The sequence below is a fragment of the Trichosurus vulpecula genome, chromosome 7 (genome assembly GCF_011100635.1).
Source record: "Trichosurus vulpecula isolate mTriVul1 chromosome 7, mTriVul1.pri, whole genome shotgun sequence".
Classification (NCBI taxonomy): Eukaryota; Metazoa; Chordata; class Mammalia; order Diprotodontia; family Phalangeridae; genus Trichosurus; species Trichosurus vulpecula.
Window position 1 is genome coordinate 25974852 of NC_050579.1, and position 21254 is coordinate 25996105.

At 40.4% G+C, this 21254-nt stretch overlaps 1 protein-coding gene across 2 annotated transcripts in view; it reads left to right on the top strand.

The window, feature by feature from the left end:
- The window catches only part of AUTS2 (activator of transcription and developmental regulator AUTS2), a 1199563-nt gene that overhangs the window by 533179 nt on the left and 645130 nt on the right, over positions 1 to 21254 (top strand). For both annotated transcript variants that reach the window (XM_036768802.1, XM_036768803.1), the window contains one exon: positions 15786 to 15887. In XM_036768802.1, the coding sequence (XP_036624697.1) occupies positions 15786 to 15887 (102 nt within the window). The remainder of the gene's footprint in view (positions 1 to 15785; positions 15888 to 21254) is intronic.

Here is a 21254-nt window from a genome sequence, read left to right on the forward strand (position 1 = left end):
CCCGCCTAAAGGCATGTGCCACACACATCTATTAGAAGTTACAAGAAGAGATTTCACCTCGCCTTAATAAGAAGCTCCCTGATAATTAGATCTGGCCAAAAGTGGCTTTCTGGTTTTAGAATGTGTTCCTGTACCTGGAGGTTTTCAAACAAAAGCTGGATGCTTTCTCAGGTGCAATAGAGAAGGGGTTTTTATTTTGAATGGGTCAAAATAAATGTCCTCTGAGGTCCATTCTGACTCAGAGGTTATGATTCACATCATACTGATTTACCTACATGCTTTTTTCAACATTTCTTTAATGAGATTTTTTTTATCATTTTGAGCAACTTTTCAAATTACTGAGATTTTCTCTTTAGGATTCATTTTCTTTACTTGTTGGGTATTGACATGCTTAATAGTTCTTGGGTAAAAATATCAGAAAGGGTATGAATAAAATGATTTCATTTCCCCCCTACCTCAGGAAATGTTTTCTCATTGATGGGTATCAGGGATGGAGTGGGGTGGACAATCGCTGTCAGTGCATAGCCCATCCAAGCATTTTCATTCTTTACAATGCTTATCTATGCCCTCCCATGAATTTTCCACGTGTCATGGAACCAATCCACAGGGGGCTCTCCTCAGCTTCTCTGGATGCCACTCCTTTTTACAGGTAGGGACAACTTGACATATGTCATACAGGAAGAAAGTAGGAGAGCTCAGATTTAAATTCAATTCCTCTGACTCTGGGTCCAGTGATTATTCCGGAATCCATTACCCAGGAACTATCTGAGATCATGTCTTTTCATATTGAGAAGGGCCATAGAAAAGATGTCACCCAGTGCCCTCCTTGTACGGATGATATCTACAACATCTCTGAGAGGGCTATTTTCTTGCCCAAGGTCATTGAGCTGTATCAGTAGCAAGGCCTCGATTAGTTCCCAGACTCCCATACTCAGAATTTAGGGCTCTCTGACCTATATCAATCTGCTCTTCTACAGTAGACCCTATTGTGATCCGGGTATCAGAAGCCTTCCTGATCTTGCTGTTCTTTGGCTATATGTGTTCTGTGTATGATTCAGGAGTCGACTAAGACCATCTCCTGTTTCCCTTGTTGAGTTCTAGCTCTTCTGTCTTCCACTCTAAGGGCACCTTCCATATAGTGTGTGTGTTTTTTGAACGGGAGAAGGAAATGGCTAAACATTCCGTTATCTTTGCCAAGAAAATCACAAATGAGGTCACAAGGAGTCGGACTCGACTGAAACACGTGAATGACAATAACACTTGTATGTGTGTGGTCTCCTTTGTCAGGGATTATTTTTGCTTTTTCATTATATTGTCAATGCTTAGCACAATGATGTTGTTAATTGATTGATATGAAATACTCAGCAGGTTTTTCCCCCTCTGTCTCCGAGGAGCCACTCCACTCCTTCTCTATCCCCTTCCTGCCACCATCCTCTCAAGACGTTATCTCCAAAGCTGACTGCATCATCAAGCTAGCCCTCTGTTAACAGGTGGCTGACAGTTCCCCATCCACATGCTCCAAGTCTGTCTCTTTCAGAATCAGCAGGGCTGGATTCTTTTCATGCTGTGTTTGTATGGAGGGATAAATACTTTGGATTTATTTTTCCTTCTTCCTTCTCTTCCCACCCAAATCGAAAACTCGGAACAGCATCATAAGAGGATGAGCATTTGATATATGTAAAAACTAGATAATATTCCTCCCTCTGTTCCCCCCCCCAAAAAAATTCACAATCTAATCCTTAATTCTTTAATGTAATTTTAAAACGAGCAACTCCTCTTCCTGTACGTTTCATCATTTTGCCTTTTGTTGACTGTGGCTTAGTTGGAACAAAGGCATAGGAGGGAAAACAAAATCCACAGGGCTAGGCTGAGGATGCCAATTTATAAATGTTTTCTGATTAAACAAGTGTACAGCGAGCATTAGCCACTGGCCAGGGGCTATTCTGTGCAGATGCTTCCACCACGGTGTCTAATTCATGAAGGATGGGCCCCAATCTGGCTTGGCAGCACTACAATGGTAATACTTTTGGCTCACAGTGCTCATGACTTGCCACATCTTTGGTCTGGTCCATTCCAGTATGAGCAACCACCTTATGTCCTTCCCTCTTCTGATTGCCGGGGGCAGGGATGCCCAGCACCTTTCAATCCCTATCCTCCTTAGTTTTCAGGAAACCTTCCTGTATTCCCTATTCAGTTGGGCACAGGAACTAGACCTGTGATTTTATGAGCCTAGGGATCTCACTGAGTGAAGAAATGCCTTCTATCAATGTAAATCCATTCCATGTTCAAAAGTTAATGGGCTTAAAGAGTTGCCCTTACCACTGAAAGATGAAGTGATTTCTCTAGGGTCACACAGTCAGTATGTGTCAGAGACAGGGCTTGAACTTAGGTATTTTTGACTTTGAGGCTAGTACTCTGTCTCCTATTCAGTATGAGTGGGGGAAAAAATCTAGAGTTTACCATGCATGCATATACACATAAAATGGATTAATTATAATATGCTACTACAGTTTTTTTTGACCAAATATTTTCCAATTGCTGTGAGGATCCAATGAGCTAACATCTGTATAGCCCTTTGTACAGTGCCTGGTGCATAGGAAGTACTTCATAAATACTTCGCAGCTAGTTGGCACAAGGGGGGCCTGGAGTCAGGAAGACCTGAGTCTTCAGACACTTACTAGGTGTGTGACCCTGGGCGAGTCACTTAACCCCTGTCTGCTTCAGTATTCTCGTCTGTTAAATGAGCTGGAGAAGGAATGGCAAACCACTCCAGTGTCTTTGCCAAGAAAACCCCAAGCGGGGTCAGGCCTGAAACAACTGGATAGCAACAATAAAACCTTGTATCTTTCCTTTCTTACCAAATCTGTGAAATCGTGATCCCGTTGCTTTGAATAAATTAATAATCGTTAGGTCTCTCTCAAGTCTTCCTCCCTTGTTCGGACTCTTCCTCGACTGTTCTTTGGCGGTTTGTGAGAGACCCACTGCAGCGATGCCTAAAATGATAAGCGAGTTTTGGGGTTAGCCCTGGTGGCCCTGGACCGCTATCAGAATTGCCCGTCCCCTCCAGATTGGGCCTGCATCAAGCCGGGCTGTCACCAACTTGTATACATGGTCCAAAATGGAAATCTATCCAATTTGAGACTGGGTCCTGGGGAATTCAGTTCTGCCCAGACAACTTGAAATGAGGCACATCTGATGAGTTGTTATCCTTTGGAGCCAAGTAGTCCATCTCATTCCTTTCTGCTAGAGATGGGAGAGTTGGTCTTTCCATTCTTGGGACCAGTGGTAGGCTAAGGAGTTGATCACTTGTGTTGAAACTCAAAGAAGGTGTAGTGAGAGGCATGTAATAGATATGAATGCAGTATTTCAATTCTAATTTCCATGGCACACGTATTTATTTATTTATAATCAAGCTGCATGCGTTTCAGTGAAGGTTCAGCGCTCAACAGACAGATGTGCACAATGGTCCCAGTTTTGTAACCTGACTTGGGAAGCCCCCACATGTCTTGTCTCTGACCTTGGTCCCAGCTCACCCATCAAATGTCTTTTAATCTTATTTTAAAAGATGTGTTCTCTCTGTTCCTTCCAAGCCAGTCCCTCTCCTACTTCCCAGCTCTTTGCTTTTGTCCTGGGCATTCCTCTATGCCTAGACTACGCTTCTCCTCACACCCAACGCACAGAATCTTTCACTTTCTGCAGGATGCAGTTCAACCTTCACCTTCTCCCTCTTTCTTGATTTTCACAAATACTAATGTTCTATCCCCCAACTACCTTGCATTTTCTCTTTCTGTTTTTTCTTTATATAATACATGTTCCCATCTGGGCTGAAGGGATTATAGTACTGCCATTATTCCCTTTTGGGCTTTTTTGCTCTTTTTACCCATGTATACCATTGTTGATTGAGTTCAGAAGAAGAGTGGTCAGATTCCTTTTTCTCTACACTTTCAGTTTTCTCCTGTTGTTTAATATTTAGGTGTTACTGTCTCAACAGATGGTCCAAAGCAGGTTGAATGTAACTGCTAGACCTCAGAGCCGTTGGTGAGTTAGTGGGGTGTCTACCCCAAAAACATCAAGACTTCTCCTGGTGGGAAGAGTGAATGAGAATAATTTGTTCCAATGGACATGAAAGCTGCTGAAACAGGCCCTGTAGAGCACTTAGAGATTGGTTAGACATTGAAGACGCCAAGGTCATCCACTGCATCCCTAGCCATCGCCAGCCATCTTGACTTTTGTCCTGCCAATGGACTTTGATGACCTGGGAAGAGAGTGAGGCTGTTGATTTTGTGCAGCTCTTCCTCAGTTGAATTTAATTCACACCAAGTGAAGACGTCGCCTGTGATACCATTGGTCCTTTTCAAAAAGGAAGGATGAACAACATAAGCTTAGGGTCTCTTAAGAGTATATATAGAAAGGTATTTAATAAGCCATACAAATTAGGTATTGGAAGGACATTTATTTCCTAGTCAGGCAGAGTGACAGCCACATGCAAATGCTCATACAAAGAGATCCAGTGGAAACATAATTCCATGTTATAAAGTTCCACTAGGTCATGAAATCTAAGTGACTCCAAGTAGTATTTCTTCCAGGTGCACATGAGCTCCTAGAAGGATAGCCCTGTGTCATTCTCTGTAATTGTAGCTACATTGGTACTTATAGGCCCCCCCTCCCAAAAATGTAACCTCCTTGAAGGCAGGGGTGGCCTCATTGTTTTTCTCTCTCCTTCACTGAGCACAGTGCCTGGCACATAGTAGACACTCTAGAAATGTTTATTGATTGACAAATTTAAGAGAGCCTTATGAAATCTAGAACTAGGTCTCAGAATCATTTAGTTCAAACATCTTTTTTATAGATGAGGAAACCCTGAGCTCCCAGAGGTAAGAGGACTTGACCAAAATCTTGCACCAAGCATATAGCATGTCTGGTATTCAAAGCCAGGTGTACTCCATGCCTAGGGCTCTTTTCACCATTCCATGATGGAATCTCTTTTCTTTTAAATTCAATATATTTTTAAAGGAGTTATTTATTGAGTGCTTTGATAGGAATTGCCATGAAGTTGTAACCATGTTAACTCCTATTAGCTAAACAGCAAGAAAGATGTGATTGATATGAATTGAGTGGGTGAGCTGACTGAGTCTCCTGCTGAGGAGAGACCAGAAATCTCTGGTTTCTGTCATTGTAAGTTACTTCTACTTTTCAGAACTCAAATCCTTGTGGACTGCCTTGACATATACTAAAAACAGAAGATATGAACATCCGTTTCGATAAGCATTCATTTAGTGGCTACTATCTGCAATGCTCTGTGCCTGACAGTATATATAAAAACACTGCTTTTTGATGATGACTTGACATTTTTCAAGTCTTATAATGTTTTGGAAGAGCTATTTTGGAAGGTGTGTTGACTGTGTTATACCCAAAGTATATTTAAAATTGGCATAAGCTCCATGGAAAATTTTGCCTAATTAATTTTCCTGTTGATTCGTAGTAATCACTTCCAGCCTGGGATAGCTAGGTCTCCATAGCTATATGTATATTTGCATGCAAAGAGCTGAAGACAATAAATAAATATTTAAACTTTTGAGGACTCAGTCAAAGCTAATAGAAAACAATGAAATTTGCTACCCTTTTTTTTGCCCTCCTACCTTACCCACCAAAGTTTTCCTCTTATCACTGTATTCCTACTGTCCTAGGAATAATTTTCCTGACTTAGCTAATAATTAAACATATGCATTATTACTTTGTAGTAAGGATTATGTGTTCTTCACACTGTAGGTATACCTTAGTTGGCACGTAAACGGGGGTTACACATAAATTTTCTCTCCTTACTTTCTGGTACGTTGAACCTGAGGGTTTCTTCACTGAATTATGCCAGAAAGCATTAACTCCTTTCCAAACAAACAAAGAAAATAAAAGTATCTTTTAAGAGTTTTAACTTCATTAAATCATAAGTGTTTGCTTGTTCTTAAAGAAGGGAAATCTGTTATTTCACAAATCAGAGTTTACTTTGACATATTAGGACTCATTTTAGGAACAAATGTCTTGTTCAGAATTCAGCCTGATAAAGAATTGGGGTGGGGACACGGGGTGAGTGCAATCCTTTATTTAGAGTCAGAAGGCATAAATGAAAATACTGACTCTGCCCCCTGATTCCCTGTGTGACATCAGTGTATTCATTTCATTTCTCTCTGATGTAATTTATCTAGTTGTGAAATATGATAACAAGTGTATCTCAGAGGAAGGACTCTAACTTTAATGGCTCCTTATTCATTATACCACAGTCTAGTCAGTATTGGGACACAGACATTCCTAATACAGATTAAAATAGGTTCAGTACCTATTTCTGTTGAGGGTTCTGCCATTTCTCCAGCCACAAAATTTCATAACCTAGAAATGAGATTTTACTCTCCTTTTCCCTTCACTACTAGTCAATTACAACTGTGTATAACATACCTTACATCCAAACCTTTTCGTCCATTCACATGATAGCTCTGCAGTTTAGACTGTCATCATATTTCACTGGGACTACTTCCATAGCCTCTTTGGTCTTCTTGTATCTAATCTCTCCCTTCTGTAGTCCAGTTTCCATCCAGGTATCAAAATGATATTCCTAAAATGTATGTCTGGCCAAGTCACTCCCCTGCTTAAGGAAATTCAGTGGTACTCATTGCCTCTCCATAGTGGTTTTCAAAGTGTATTGCAGAGACCGCCTGGGAGTCCCTGAGGTGCTTTCAGGGGATCCACAAGGACCAAACTTATGTTCATAATAACCCTAAAACATGTTAATTTCTAATATGGTAAATATCAGCATATGTAATCCACATAAACTAAAGCTTAAAAAAAAGACATTGTCTTCAATGATTTTTAGAGGGAGTGTCTTCAATAATTTTTAAGTTATAGAAAGGTCCTAAGACCAAAAAGTTGGAGAATTGCTACTCTAACACAAAATAAACTTTTGATATTTAATAGCAATTATAATCTCTCTTCAATTTTTCCCATGAAATTAAACATCACCCACCCCTGCTCGATGCTTCAGACAAAATGAATGCTTCCTGTACTCTATATGTAACTTTTCACTATCCACATCCATCCCTCCAAAAAAAAAATATTTATTTATTTTTTTTTGTTTTCAACGTTTGGTTCCACAAGCTTTTGAGTTTTAAATTTTCTCCGTCAAGACAGCATGCAATCTGATATAGGCTCTACATATACTTTCATATTAAATATATTTTCATGTTAGTCATGTTGTAAAGAAGAATCAGAACCAATGGAATGAACCACAAGAAAGAAGAAACAAAACAAAACAGAGAGAGCAAATAGTATGCTTCAATCTGCATTCGGACTGTAATTTTTTCTCTGGATGTGGATAGCATTTTGTATCATGAACCTTTTGAAGGTGTCTTAGATCCTTGCATTGCTGAGAAGAACTAAGTCTGTCATAGTTAGTCATCTCACAGTGTGGCTATAACTGTGTACAATGTTCTCCTGGTTCTGCTCATTTCACTCAGTGTCAGTTCATGTAAGTCTTTGCAGGTTTTTCTGAACTCCACCTGCTCATCATTTCTCATAGCACAATAATATTCCATTACATTCATATGCCACAACTTATTCAGCCATTCCCCAGTTGATGGGCATCCCCGCAATTTCTAATTCTTTACCACCACAAAAAGAGCTGCTACAAATATTTTTGTATGTGTGGGTCTTTTTCCCATTATTCTGATCTCTTTGGGATATAGATCAAGAAGTGGTATTGCTGGGTCAAAGGTACATCCATCCTTTTACTCAGGACATTTCTTACGCCTTGCATGTGTTTCTTCATCTCTATCTGGCAAGATCCTGAGCTTCCTTCAAGGCAACATTCCTTTCCCGATTTCCTCAGTTGTAAATGCCTTCTTCTGTTTATGTGAATTTTATTTGTATGTTTGTTCATTCATTTACTTATTTGTTTGTTCATACATTCACTTATTCATTCATTTGCTATTTTTTATAAGTACTTTTATATCTCCTTAGCAGAATTTTAGCTTCTGCAGGAAGGGGACTTCCTTGTTTTTATTCTAGCACTCTATCTAAAATACTGCTAATTGATTCAAAAGAGTTTAAAAAAGAAGACTCACCTTCAGGAGGCCAGAAGACTTTATAAATCATGCTTCTTATCTCTGCGTGCAGAGGAAATGGAATGTAAATGCAGAATAAAACATACATTTTCAGACATGATCAAGACAATTATTAATGTGTTTTGCTTGATTATACTCAATTGTTGTTTCAAGGGAGGGGTTTTGTTTGGAGAGGGGAGTGGTAGGGATGTTTAAAAAAAGAGAGAGAAGGAAAAGTTTCAGTGAAACATTTAAAAATATCAGAGAAGAGGAGAAGGAAATTTAGAAGGAAAAATTGATAAGCAAGGTAATGTTAGTACTATCATGATAAGTTTAATATATGCTAAAAAAAATAAGTTGTATATGATATACCCATGGTTTCATACATAAGTTGCTTTTTTCTGACCTTCTTTGTATATGGAAATGTATATGTTTGATTTTCTGGTTCATTTAAACAAAATGTCTATTGCTGTCTACTTTGCAAACATTTGGATATTATTCTCATAGAAAAAAATCTTATTTTCTTAGTTCTTTCATGGATAGAAATAACTAACCAGTGCTGCCAGCTTGATCAGTCCCTGGAGAACCCAACTCAGTATCTCCATCACTCTCTGTGTCCCCTTAAGCAGTTTTATCTGTGCACGTTTCTCACACTGAGCTCGTCGATATCTGAAAAGGACATGTCTTGCTTATTATATTTCTGACTTTGCTGATGTGCAACTTGGAGTCTTTGACCAAACTTCTGTACTCCCAAGGAAAGCATCTTTACAAGGTGCTAATGAACTTTTTAAAAAATTTAAAATAGAAAAATTTGATATGTGTGACTTAATGTGTCTTTTAACTTTTACTGGCCCTTTCTACCCAAGGATGCCATGGTTATGTTGAGTTGAATATATGTGTCTTGGTTGCTAGTGGAAATAATGTTGACAAGGGGTCAGTTTTCCCCTTTTTTACGTAAGGACTTGGTTCCAGGGATCTTTTGTTTTGGAGACTGTTTAAACTATAATTGTGAACCCTTAAATTATGACATTAAGGGGGGGGGGTACTTTAAAGGTTTTATTTGGGAGTTAGGCCTTAAGGGAAAAACTGTGCAGAGTTCTGTATCCCTTCCTGATCCTTGTCAATTTTGCCTCTGCAGCATCTCTTGTCAGTTTCACCTCTGCAGCATCTCTTGAATACTCTCCTTTCTCTCTGACACTGTCATCTTTCTAATGCTAGGCATGCATCACTTCACATCTGGATTATTGCAACAGCTGCTGGTGGGTCTCCCTGCCTCAAGTCTCTCCTCATTCCAATCCATCCTTCGTTCAGACACCAAAGTGATTTTGCTAAAACACAGGTCCGGTCATGTCACTCCCCTGCTCCATAAACTCCGATGCCTCCCCTGTTGCCTTTGGGAGTAAATACAAATGCTCTGTTTGGCATTCAGAGCCTTTCATACTTTATACCCCTGCTACCTTTCCAATCTTCTTATTCCTCACTCCCCAAAATGTACTCTTTCATCCAGGGACACTTAGGACAGCTCTTAGTGTTCTTTCTCCCTCCTCTGCTCTAACTACTGACCTCCCTGGCTTCATAGTCCCAACTAAAATCCCACCTTCTACAGGAAGCCTTCTCCAATAAGCCTTCTCCAACTCTTCTTAATTCTGGCGACTTCCCTTCGTTAATTAATTTCTATCATCTTGAATATAGCTTGCTTTGTATATATTTGTTTACATGCTATCTCCCCCATTAGATTATAAATGCCTTGAAGTCAGGGACTGTCTTTTACCTCTTTTGGTATCCCCGTTGCTTATTAGTACAGCGCCTAGCCCAGAGTAGATGCTTAATAAACATTGATTGATTGATATACCAGGAATTATGGGAAAGGATCTTCTTTCCATGGACGCCTAAACATCATAACATATATTTACGTTTTTGCGTGTAGTTGATATGTCCTCCATTAAAATGTAAGTTCATTTTGAGTACAGTTTTATTCTTTTCCCTCGTAATCCCATCCCCGTTACAGTGCCTGCCACATAGGTGCTTAATCAAAACCTCTTGATTGATTAATTGCATAGAATTTAGATAAAACTCAAAAACTAGGCTTGAGATTTTTTTCCTTCTCCTTACCACCCGCTACCACCTAAACGCAGTATAGTCTAGTTAGAAACAGAACCCCCTCTACTTCCCCTCCCCCCAAAAAAATTCTCCACAGATTGGAATGTAAAAGAAAAAATATTGCTTAGAAATGTTAAATCAGGGAAAGAGATAACTCTTGACTTACTTGTGGATTGCCTTGCGTTGTTCACATTGTTCTCTTTGAGGTCCAGGCTCAGATTCCTTGGCGATATCCTTCTTCTTTTTAAAAAAAATTATTGAAAATATGACACCTGCTGAGCCCCTCTCTCTCCTGCTTTCCTCTCCCCCTTCTTTTCCCTCTTCTCTCTCCCCTCCTTCTTTTCCCTCTCCTTTCCCCCCCTCCCCTTCTTTCCCTGCTCCTCTCCCTCCTCCTTCTTCTTTTCCCTCTCCTCTCTCCCCCAGGCTCTGTTGGCTGGAGTTTGTTAGGTGTTCACCAACAGCAGTGAAAACAATGATCCCAATTTTCCTGGCTGCCCATTAAAGACTGTTAACAGTATGATTAGATCAGCGTCCCAATGACCCGGGGATGTATTGACCCTGAAACCTAATGCAGAACAGAGACAGGCTTCCTCTGGTACCTCTAAGAGGCTAATCTCTCCTGTAAGATTTCTAACCACAGTGAAAAATCCTGGTTTTTTCTAGCCTGTGTTTGCTTTTTATGAGAGTCGGTATGATATAAAGGGTAGAGTCCTGGGCTATTCTTTCTGGGCAATCATGAGCAATATTTTGGTCTGTGATAATTGTCTGGTTCCATTATAATATTTTGGTGAGTTCTCAAGGGTATTTGAGGCCTCATTTCTATCATGGTGATTTGTTTTCTGTCAATCCACGAAAAAATACGGATCTTCTCATTTATAATTCTAGCCACCACATCATTTCTTGCTGGCTATTCCATAGGTGTTAAATTTTTATAGCCTGTAGTCTTGTGTGGCATGGTTTTTGATTTCTTTGAATAACGTGTATTCATCACTAAATCTGGGGTCCTTCGGATGTTTTTGTGACAATGGCCTGGTCCTGAATCACCACCACAAACCCTTATTTTTCCATAAAAGTTCATTTGGTGCTCTATTTTTGTTTGGGGTGAGTTCTTAGAGATATCACTCATTGGGGTGGAGTTTTATTTCCATTTTTGAACCTTGATTGTCTTAGAGATCTTAAGGTAAACCACTTCCATTTACATTAGACAGATTCAGTTGCATGCATGCATTATCTTTTTTATTTCACTTTCTGTTTCTTGGTGAAGGAATGTGCCTTTGTCTTAAGAGTATTTATTTGGTTTTTCCTTACTGTTATTTTCTGTATCACCATATTGCTTTGTTCTTCCCATCTCTGTTGTAAGGAATTCAGGTAGACATTTTCCTGGGATGCGTGGCTATTTTAATATATATTATTTTCCTTTTCTGTTTATTGACCAGCAGACTCTTGTGCTACTTGATAAAATAAATAATTTTTGTAATGGAGTGAACATGGTAGGGTGGTGTCTCATCTTCCGTAGACTCAAAGAAACCATCCTCAGGCCAGCCGACTTCTGTAGCTGGCTGGATGACAAACATGCTATAGGCCGCTTCCTCTTCCCACCTGGTATTGATTTCTTGGATAAGGCCTCTATTTTCTGAGCTTTGCATCCTGCGTGGTTTGGAGTTCATCAGTTTTCAATATAGTGGCATCTCTTTAAAATATCATTCTTAAGTGTAAGTATGTTAATGCTATGTTTAGGTCAGGGGTGGGGAACCAGCAGCCTCGAGGCCGGCCCTCTAGGTTCTCAAGTGCAGCCCGTTGACTGAATCCTAACTTCACAGAATGAATCCCCTTAACAAAAGGATTTGTTCTGTAAAACTTGGACTCAGTTAGAAGGCTGCACCCAAGGACCTAGAAGGCCACATGTAACCTCAAGGCTGCAGGTTCCCCACCCCTTGTTTAGGTGGTCTTATGGGCCCCAGTTTTTCCACTGATAATTTTACATTTCCAGGGAAATTTATTCTTTGAATTCTGAAGAACATTTCCAGGTCTGTTATCGTAGTACAGAAATTTGTGGTCTGTTTCTTGATGAAAGATACTGAATTTCTGGTATATACTTCTGTTAAGGTGACTTTACATTGCTAGATATTCTGTAGGTATGAGATTTTAGCAGCTACAGTGATGTGTTGGACGGAGTCGGCCCTTTCTTGGCACCGTCAACACTGAGCAGTAAGCCTGGCGATGCAACTTTTGTTCATTTCTGGTGGCAATGGACTAATCTCCAATCACTATCACAAGCCTTTATATTCTATTAAAAAAATAAACAAAACCAAATAAAATTAACAGATTTTAAAAAGAAATTTACCCACGTGTTGAAAGCATCATTGTTGTTGGAGTTTGTGTGGATGTTGCCCATTGAGGACCTTTTGGCGATGATGGTTGGATTCTAGACTCCACAGAGGAACACAGGGAAAGAAGTTCTGTCTTCCAAGGGTGTGTGTGTGTGTGTGTGTGTGTGTGTGTGTGCTCACGTACACGTGCACACGTGTGTATGAGACGGAGAGAGATAGAAACAGAGAAAGGGAAGATGAACTGAGAGAGAAGGAAAGAATAAGAGAGGGTGAACAGCATAAGCAGGGCTCAAGGGACTGAGGTGTGAGGAAAAGATAGGTCACTATAGGAACTACCAGCTTGAGTTCAGTTCAACAATATACTTGCTGTGTTTTCCTTTCTCACCTCCACTTCTTGGATTTTAAACCTCTTTGGAAGGCTCAGCTCAGATACCTCCCCCATCTCCCTCCCACCAAATTATTTTGTAAAGATCCTTTAATTTTTTACTTTTTATTTTTTACATGAAATGTCAAGTCTCTGTTATGTGGAGCTTGCTTTTCAAGTGTGTGATCAGTTCATCAGGAGACTTGCAAAACTTGTCTTCTTGTCTATGTTTCCTTCTGGCCTTAATTCTCTTCTCTTCTGTGCATTTAAAAAAGTGCTCTCATGACCCTTCTTTCTTGTCTCTCCCCGCCCACACACACACCCCTAATCTCTGGCCCACTTCTTCCTTGTCACATTTTCCTCCCCTTCATGGTGGGGCAGGGGAAGGTGTCATGACCCTCCTATCAGATATGTATAATCAAGCACAATAAATTCACCAATTGATTGTGTCTGAAAATGCACGTATGATTTTGTACTTTGAGTTCATCTCTTTTCTATCTGATGGCGGGTAGGACTGCTTCAACATGGATCCTTTGGAATTGTAGTTGGTCACTGTGTTAAATAGAGTTCTTATGTCTCTCAAAGTGGTCTATTAGTGCAATGTTATTGTTATCATTCAAATTGCCCTCTTCTCACTTCATTCTGCATTGGTTCATAGAAGTCTTAATAGGTTTCTCCAAATCTGTCTCTTTCGTCACGTCTTAAGGCAAAAATGACATTTCATTTCCTTCATACACAACCATTTTTAGCCATCCTCTTAGCATTGGCCACATCTTTAATTTCCAATTCTTTGTTTCTATGAAAAGAACTACTATAAACCTGTTCATATATATGATTCTTTTTCCTCTTTCTTGGATTTTTTGGGGTTAGATTTCCTTTGGGTGTTTTCCTCCCCCTCCTCATCTAGAATGCAAGCTCCCAGAGCACAAGGATTATTTTCATTTTTGTCTTTGTATCTCCATTGGATTGATTTGAATTACATCTGATCACTGATGCTCGGTTGATAATGAAGGCACTGGATGACAAATGAACAGTTCCTTTATTTAAAATCTTGTGGCTTAGCTCTGGTGCTTAGGGTAGTCAGAGCATTAGTTGGAAACACTGAGCTTCTTGACAGCTTAAAATCCTAAATTTCCTTTAAACTTGAGCTTGGCTTTGGAGCGATGAGAGAGGTGGGGGAGAAGGGATTAGAGAGGGCTTTCTGTAGGGCTTTCAATGAAACCCTTTTGCTTTGTAGAGACGGCATATGATGAAGTATGGAGTTGCCTCCTTGGCAGCTCAGGGCTTTGTTGACTCCACCTCCTCTTGGCCCTTGGTCAGGTAATAGAGGAGCCCCCTTCAGGGCTGTGGAAGGGAAGTTACTTACTAGACGTCGCTTGACATAATTTGGTTGTTTTTTGATCCTGCCTCCATCATCACTTAAGAACATCAAAAGACCTGAACTAAATCTCCAGATTTTACTTATACTCGTTGCATGTGGGGTGGAGGTGTAGCGGGAGAGCCGAGTCGTGTTGATGCGCCTAATTCCAAACTGGATGTAGATTTCTCCGCAGAATGTGGAAAACTTAGCTGAACTCTTCCCTCCCTCTCCAGCTTGACCTCTACAATGTCCCATCTGGAATCTTTTCTTCTGGGGATGATGAATTTAAAACCCAATTATTAGACACTGACTGAATGAAGAAGATTACATTTTCATTAATTTCATACTAAAGCAGATATAAAGAAATCAAATGAATGAGGATGAGTGTTGAGAAATAGAAAAAGCAGGGGAAAACCTGGGTTCTTGTCTTCAATCTGTGACCTTCAAAAACTGAAACTATATCTCCATATCCTTATATTTAATGTAGCTATAGTAATATCTGCTCTGTTTCTCTCATTGTTTGGGGGAAGCAAATTTCCTTTGAAGAAATTACTTTGTAACACATGTAATAGTAATGTTGATGCTGATGGTAATATCTAACTTACAGAGCAGCTTTACAGTTTGCAAAGCTCTTTACATTTGATCCTTACGACAACTCTCCAAGGTAGTTGCTAGTATAATTCTCATTTCACAAATGATGAAACCGAATCAGAGGAAAGTTAAGTAAATTGCCCAGGACCAACCCAGCTGATAAATGTCTGTGTTAGAATTTGAACTCAGGCGTTTGTGGCTTGAGGTCCAAAGTTGTTGCTGCTTACTCTGGAGAGGTAAGCTATCAGAGGGAAAGTTATAAGTAGTGACAGATATAGGCACAGAAGAAAAATGTCTCTTCAACCTAGGAATTGGTCTTGATGGTATGTCTCTACAATGTGCATAAAATCACATAAAAATTTCATTCTTAAGGGCATCTGGAAAAAAAATTAACAGGTTCAGTGACTCCTATAACGTTTCATTAACAAGTCCTTTGGAATTTCACTGTCCTTGCTATCAATTAATGTATACGCATTTATGAAGCACCTCCCCTGTGCTGGCCCCTGGGCTAGGCACTGGGGAGACAGAGATAAAAAGGTAATCGTCCCTGCTGTCAGAGAAGGGGAACAACATGTACATGATAAGTATGAATCAAATAAATCCAAAGCAAAGTTTTGTTCCTTATATAAGAGCAGATCATAGAGGGAGGATGAGACCACTAAAGGTTCCATGAAGTTGGTGCTTGATCACAACTGGGCAGGACAAGAGTTTTCTCTCAGATGTGGAGATGAGGATGGAATGAATTCTTATAGGGATGGGAGGAACAGATTAACATATGCCAGGCATATTCTAGGCACGAAGAGTACATAAAAATTAAAAATAAATGGTCCCTCATCTTAAAGGGGAAAAAAAAACAAAAACTGAAATGGTGAGAACCCATTGATCAGAATATATGGTTCTTGAGTTTGAATTTCTCATCTTCTCACCTTGTGGCTTTTCTCTTCTCTCTTCAGCTCAAGCCTGGACAGAACAGTTGCCGAGACAGCGACAGTGAGAGCGCCAGCGGCGAATCCAAGGGATTCCACCGGACCAGCTCCAGGGAAAGACTTAGTGATGTAAGTTAAAATAAAACAGGAAAAAAATTAAGTCCCAATCCCTTAGGGCTCCATCCAAAATCAGTTCTGCCCTGACCCTTTGCAGGTGAATTTATGATGTCGAGTCCATAACACTTGACTCTGAAAGCCGCTAGGAGTCTGAGCTTCAGTCTTTGACCTTGCTCTTTAGTAAGACCAGAAAAGGGCTGCTTTAATAACATGAGAGCCCTCTCTTCCATCAAGTGAAGAAACAATTGAGTGTTACGGAACAAAGTGGGGAATTTTCAGGTTCCTCGTCAAAAGCAGATTGTGGATGAGCCATTGAAGTGTAAGCCCTGTGTCATTTATCTTTTTTTTTTTCTCTCAACTATAATATAAAAAGTTAACTGATAATACCTTTTTTTTTCCTACTCACTTCTAAATGGGATGTGTGTGCTTTGATTTGCACTTACGAGATTAGACTCATTTGAGAAATGAACTATATAAACACATGGTGTTTTTATTACTATAATGCTACCCCTGGAATTTGGATTATAGGTCGGTACCCTTCCCAATGCGTTGTCCTCCCTTGCCTGTAATGTTAGCTCTATGTTAGCTCTGTGATTATTATATGCTTTTCCTGTGGTCAAAACTATATGATGAAATCGCAAAGGCTCCTAGATCTGGGACCTCAGAGATAATACGGTTTATCCATCTTGTTTTACATACGAACCTTAGACACTGAACCTTAGGGAGATTGAGAGTCTTACTTAAGGTCACCTTGTCAGTAGGGACCAAATGTAGTTTCTCAGACTCCAGAATCAAGGCTCTTTTGGGAGTGTTTGACTCAGTCTATCTCCTCATGTAAAGCATTCACGTCTGGCCTTTGCTTTAATTGTCCTCTTAGCTATGGTTAAGAGTAGAGATATAGAAATAAATGAAATTTTGCTGGGGACATTTATCAGAAGTTGGAAACAAATCCTTTGTGCTCCCTCCCTACAACTCTGAACTCAGCAGGGAATTAGTTGGTAGTGGCCCATACCATTTTATAGAGAAGAGAATAAAAACCACTTGGAAATCGCATCATGAGTTGTTCTAGAAAGATCAGTTTTAAAGAATGGAATAAAGTATGTAGGAATGTCAGCATGCCATGACTAGTGGTTTGGGACTCCACCTTGGTCACTTACTTTGTGATGCTCTTTAATGAGTAAGTTGAAAGCCTAGGCTACATAGATCTTTGGGGCAGGACCTTGGTTGGGTTGCTTAGCCATCTTTAATCTTTCTGCAAATGAATTTGACCGTACTGGGTGTTCAGGAATCTGAAATAGGAACTTCTATAAAAGGAGGTTGTTGACAACTGAAGTTGAAAGATGGTGCCTTAGATTCCCAGACCAATACTTATCAACAGGGGTTATCCAAAAAAAATGATACCAACATTCTCTACCAAGACATGCACAAATTGCAAATGGTATTAACGGTGATTTATGTGGCATGAAGAAAAATTTTAAAAAATCAGTACAGGGGCAGCTAGGTGGCACAGTGGATAGAGCACTGGCCCTGGAATCAGAGGATCTCAGTTCAAATTCTGCCTCAGACACTTAACACTTACTAGCTGTGTGACCCTGGGCAAGTCACTTAACCCCAATTACGTAGCCAAAAAAAAAAATCAGTACAGAGTTTGTACTAGAACTAAAAATTTCTTAGTAGTTAGTATTACATATATGTACATGTCAATATACACACAGAGCTTAGTACTATAATCAGTCTACAAGCGTTTATTAAGTACCTGCAGAGTGCCAGGCACTGTGCTAAGTGCTGGATATACAAATAGACAAAAATAAACACTGTTTTCAAGGAGGGGGAGACAGCAAGCGCATATACTTATATAGGGAATAAATACAAGCAGAATAAATTTAAAATAAATACAGGGTAGTTTCCCTTCTCCCCCTTTTTCCTGTGCCCACTGACAATGCCTGGCACATGGTAAGAGTTTAATAAACGCTTATTGACTTACTGATTATTAAATGCAAATTAGTTAGGGAGGGAAGGTACTCACAGTTTGAAAAGAGAAAAGGTTTTGGGTAGAGGAGGGTGCCTACACTGTGTCTGGAAGGTGGAGAGGGATTCTGTGAGGTAGAGGCCAGTAGGGAACTCATTCTAGGCAGGAGGTAAAAGAAGTCCAGAAACCTAGAGGAGGGTGGCAGAATGTTTCATGTTAGTAACAGAGAGGAATTACATTGAAGTTGGTCATCGTCCAGCGGTCAATGGAGACAGCTCCGAGTGGGCGTGAACAGGCTGTGACCCATTATAAATACAGAGTAAAAGAAGAAATGGTGAAAACAACTTAATGGAGAAGCATGACTCCAAGCCATGGCTTGGTCATGTGGTAGGGAGGGAGAAATAGTAGACAGCTTGTCCGCTTCATTGGGATTCTTGCAGTGTAAAGAGCTTTTGCACGTCAGGAAGACCCCCTGTCTCAGGGTTATGGGAGGGAAGACCCAGACAAGGATTGCTTTGGTTGAGCAGGCAGAAGGAGCTTGAGATCTGTGTCCTTGGAAGGAATATCCACATCCATGAGATCACAGATCTGTTGGCATACTCCTCTCCCAAATATTGTGCATGAGACTCTTGGCATCTGGGGCGGTTGGAATTTCTGCCCAAGGAAGGCTGACTAGAACATTATGTCATTTCAAATTTATTTATTTTATGAGGTTTGTATGAGTTGAGGGCTCTCAAGTGACTGGAGGGTTTGACTCATGGGGAAAACTTAAAAGCCTTCAGTGTTCTTGGGTTTGCCAAACCATTCCCAAAGCATGCCCGAGGGAGACGGGATGATGACCCACCCACATGTGAAGGTTGTCCACATCAAGAAGCCATACTCACTTGTTTAGCTTAGTCACTGAGGAAGGAGTGAAGGGGTATGGTTAGATAGATGTGTACTTAGTCCTGGGGGTGGGAAAGCGGCTTACTCTAGCCTTATTTGGCCTTGTTGGCTCCCAGGGGAGGCTATAGCAACTATGTGGCTGTGCTCACTTAACACTGAGTTCAGCAAAAGTATCCTTGACTTCTCAAGTAAAGACTCACCTTCACGAGGCCAGTCCTGTCTTCTCAACTGTGAATTCCCTTTGAACTGGTCAGGGTTGTCAGCCTTCCCGACTCTTAAGCGAAGGCCTTAAAACAAATTGAGATATTTGAAGTATGTGATACTCCCCCGACTCTTTGTTCCTGGCATGCCTGGTCATTCAGCAACTTCAGGAAACTTAGCAGTTGATTTCAAATCCAATTCTTGCCAAGGCCCTAGCTCCACCATCTTCTCCTGTCCACCCTCCCTTCAGAGAAGCCAGTTTTGTTTCTAGTACTTGTTCCATGGGTTTTCAGCAAATGGAATGGAGTGATCACAAATAGACAGAAGGACGTATAACTTCCCTTTGGGGTCTGAGAGTTCAGGGGACCTGGAAATTTTTCCACTAATGGGAGAGTTAGACTTTGATGGAAAAAACATTTTGCACTGTGGGGATGGTTACTAAACATGGTTAAACATGGTTCATCTACTTTTTTTAATCCCTTCCTGAGGAGCAAGTTTTCTGAAACCACTCCCCCCAACAGTTTCAGCTGATGTTAAACATGTCAGATAAGTATCTTATTATCTGGCCCTATGGTTGTCTCAGCAAAGGATCCCTGAGATATTGGAAGTGAATAGCATTGTGTGCTCCTCCCCTTCTGATCTATGGCAGAAATACCTTGCCCTTTGTTTTTGTCTTGTCCCCAGCTTGTGTCTGTGTGTGTGCGTGTGTTTTGCATATAAAAATAGAAGAGATTCTTCCGATAGAGAATGTAAGCTTCTTTAGGGCAGGGATTGTTTTATTTTTGTTTTCATATTCCCAGCACCTAGTTGAGTTCCTGACATATAGTGTACATTTAATGAATGTTTATTTATTGCTTGCTTGCTTATATGAGCTATGTTTTTACTAACCTATCTTGATGCATGTTTCTTTTTGCAATAATAAGGCTTGGTAGTTAAGTGCTTTGTACACGTCTTTGTCTAAAATAAAACACCATCCAGGAGTTCATAAAGCTTCCTTGCTGTGTGTACCCTTGCAAGGGACTGAGTTGTCTACTATCCATGGGACTCTGGGATAATCTTCCTTTCCCTTCCTTCTCATACCCCTCCCCCTACCGTTCTTTTCCTAAGGGGGGAAGATAGATAAAATGGAGGTGGGTGGGGAGGGATGTCATACACAATTGGTTATTTGCAGGAATTTTAAAATATTCAATTTAAATTAGCCCTAGGGTCAAAGCAGCAAATCCTCCACTGGGGACCTAATGAATATCCATCCTTATACCCAGACAACTGTAACAGTAGCTGTGGACAGGCTCTCTGTGTAGATCTATAATGAATGAAGTGCATCTATTTTAGTGGGATAATCAATTTCCAAATCCCTTGTCGTCTGTGAGCTGTTGAAACAGAAATGTTAACTTCCTGAGCTTAATGAGTAACCTCCGTCAGAGCCTGGTGACAGAGAGATGGAAAGAAAGGAGGAGAGAGAAGGGCGACCGGGGAAAAAGGAGAGTGACTCTTAATGAATAACCCCTCGCAAACTCACATGTCAGCAGCAACATTCTCCCTCTTGGAAAATGGCTTTCAACTCTGCATCCCATTACTGTTCCTAAAGCCCTCGGTGGCATGGAGATTGAGGCATTGTGTGTTTACAAGAAATCTCTCCTTTGCAACATAATGAGGCCCAGGCAGGTAATTTGCAGAGATTGCAAGAGCAGTGGTCAGATCTAGGGAGGAAAGACAGAATGAAAAAGGCCATGTAAAACAAGAGATGCCTTGTAATGAGCCCCAAAATAGTATCCGATGGCTGGCTGACAGAAATCAGGTTATTTTTCTCGCTTGGTGCATGTAAGCCAGTGGAATCTATTGGCTTGCCCCCCTCTCCCCAGCCCCTCTGGGGCTCTCAATCCCACTTAAAGCTCTTAAAAAAAGGAATAGGAAACTGTGCCTTCTGGAGGAATAAGAAAATTGAGTCCTTTTGGTCTTCCACTTATAAGAATTTGACCCAACAATGATTTATGCTATTGTTTGCAAGATTGATGAATCCATGGCTGTAGGGTGTGTTTTCTTGTGTTGTGTTTGTGAGTGTGTGTTTTTGTCTTTTAAAGCCTTTCACAGCCTTGTTTTTTTTTTTGTTTTTTTTCTCCCTTGTCTATACATGAGTCATAGCATTTCTAGGATCTTATGACAATTTCTGTTCCACAAACTGAGCAGAGCTTGCCTTGGGCATCCAAGAGGGAGGAAAAAGAGGGAAAGAGGGAGGAAGAACCTTGTCTTCCTTCTCCTTCACCTTTGCTTGGTTGGGCATGCTCAGAATAGGGAAGGCTTGGCAGCTCCTAAGATGAACCTCA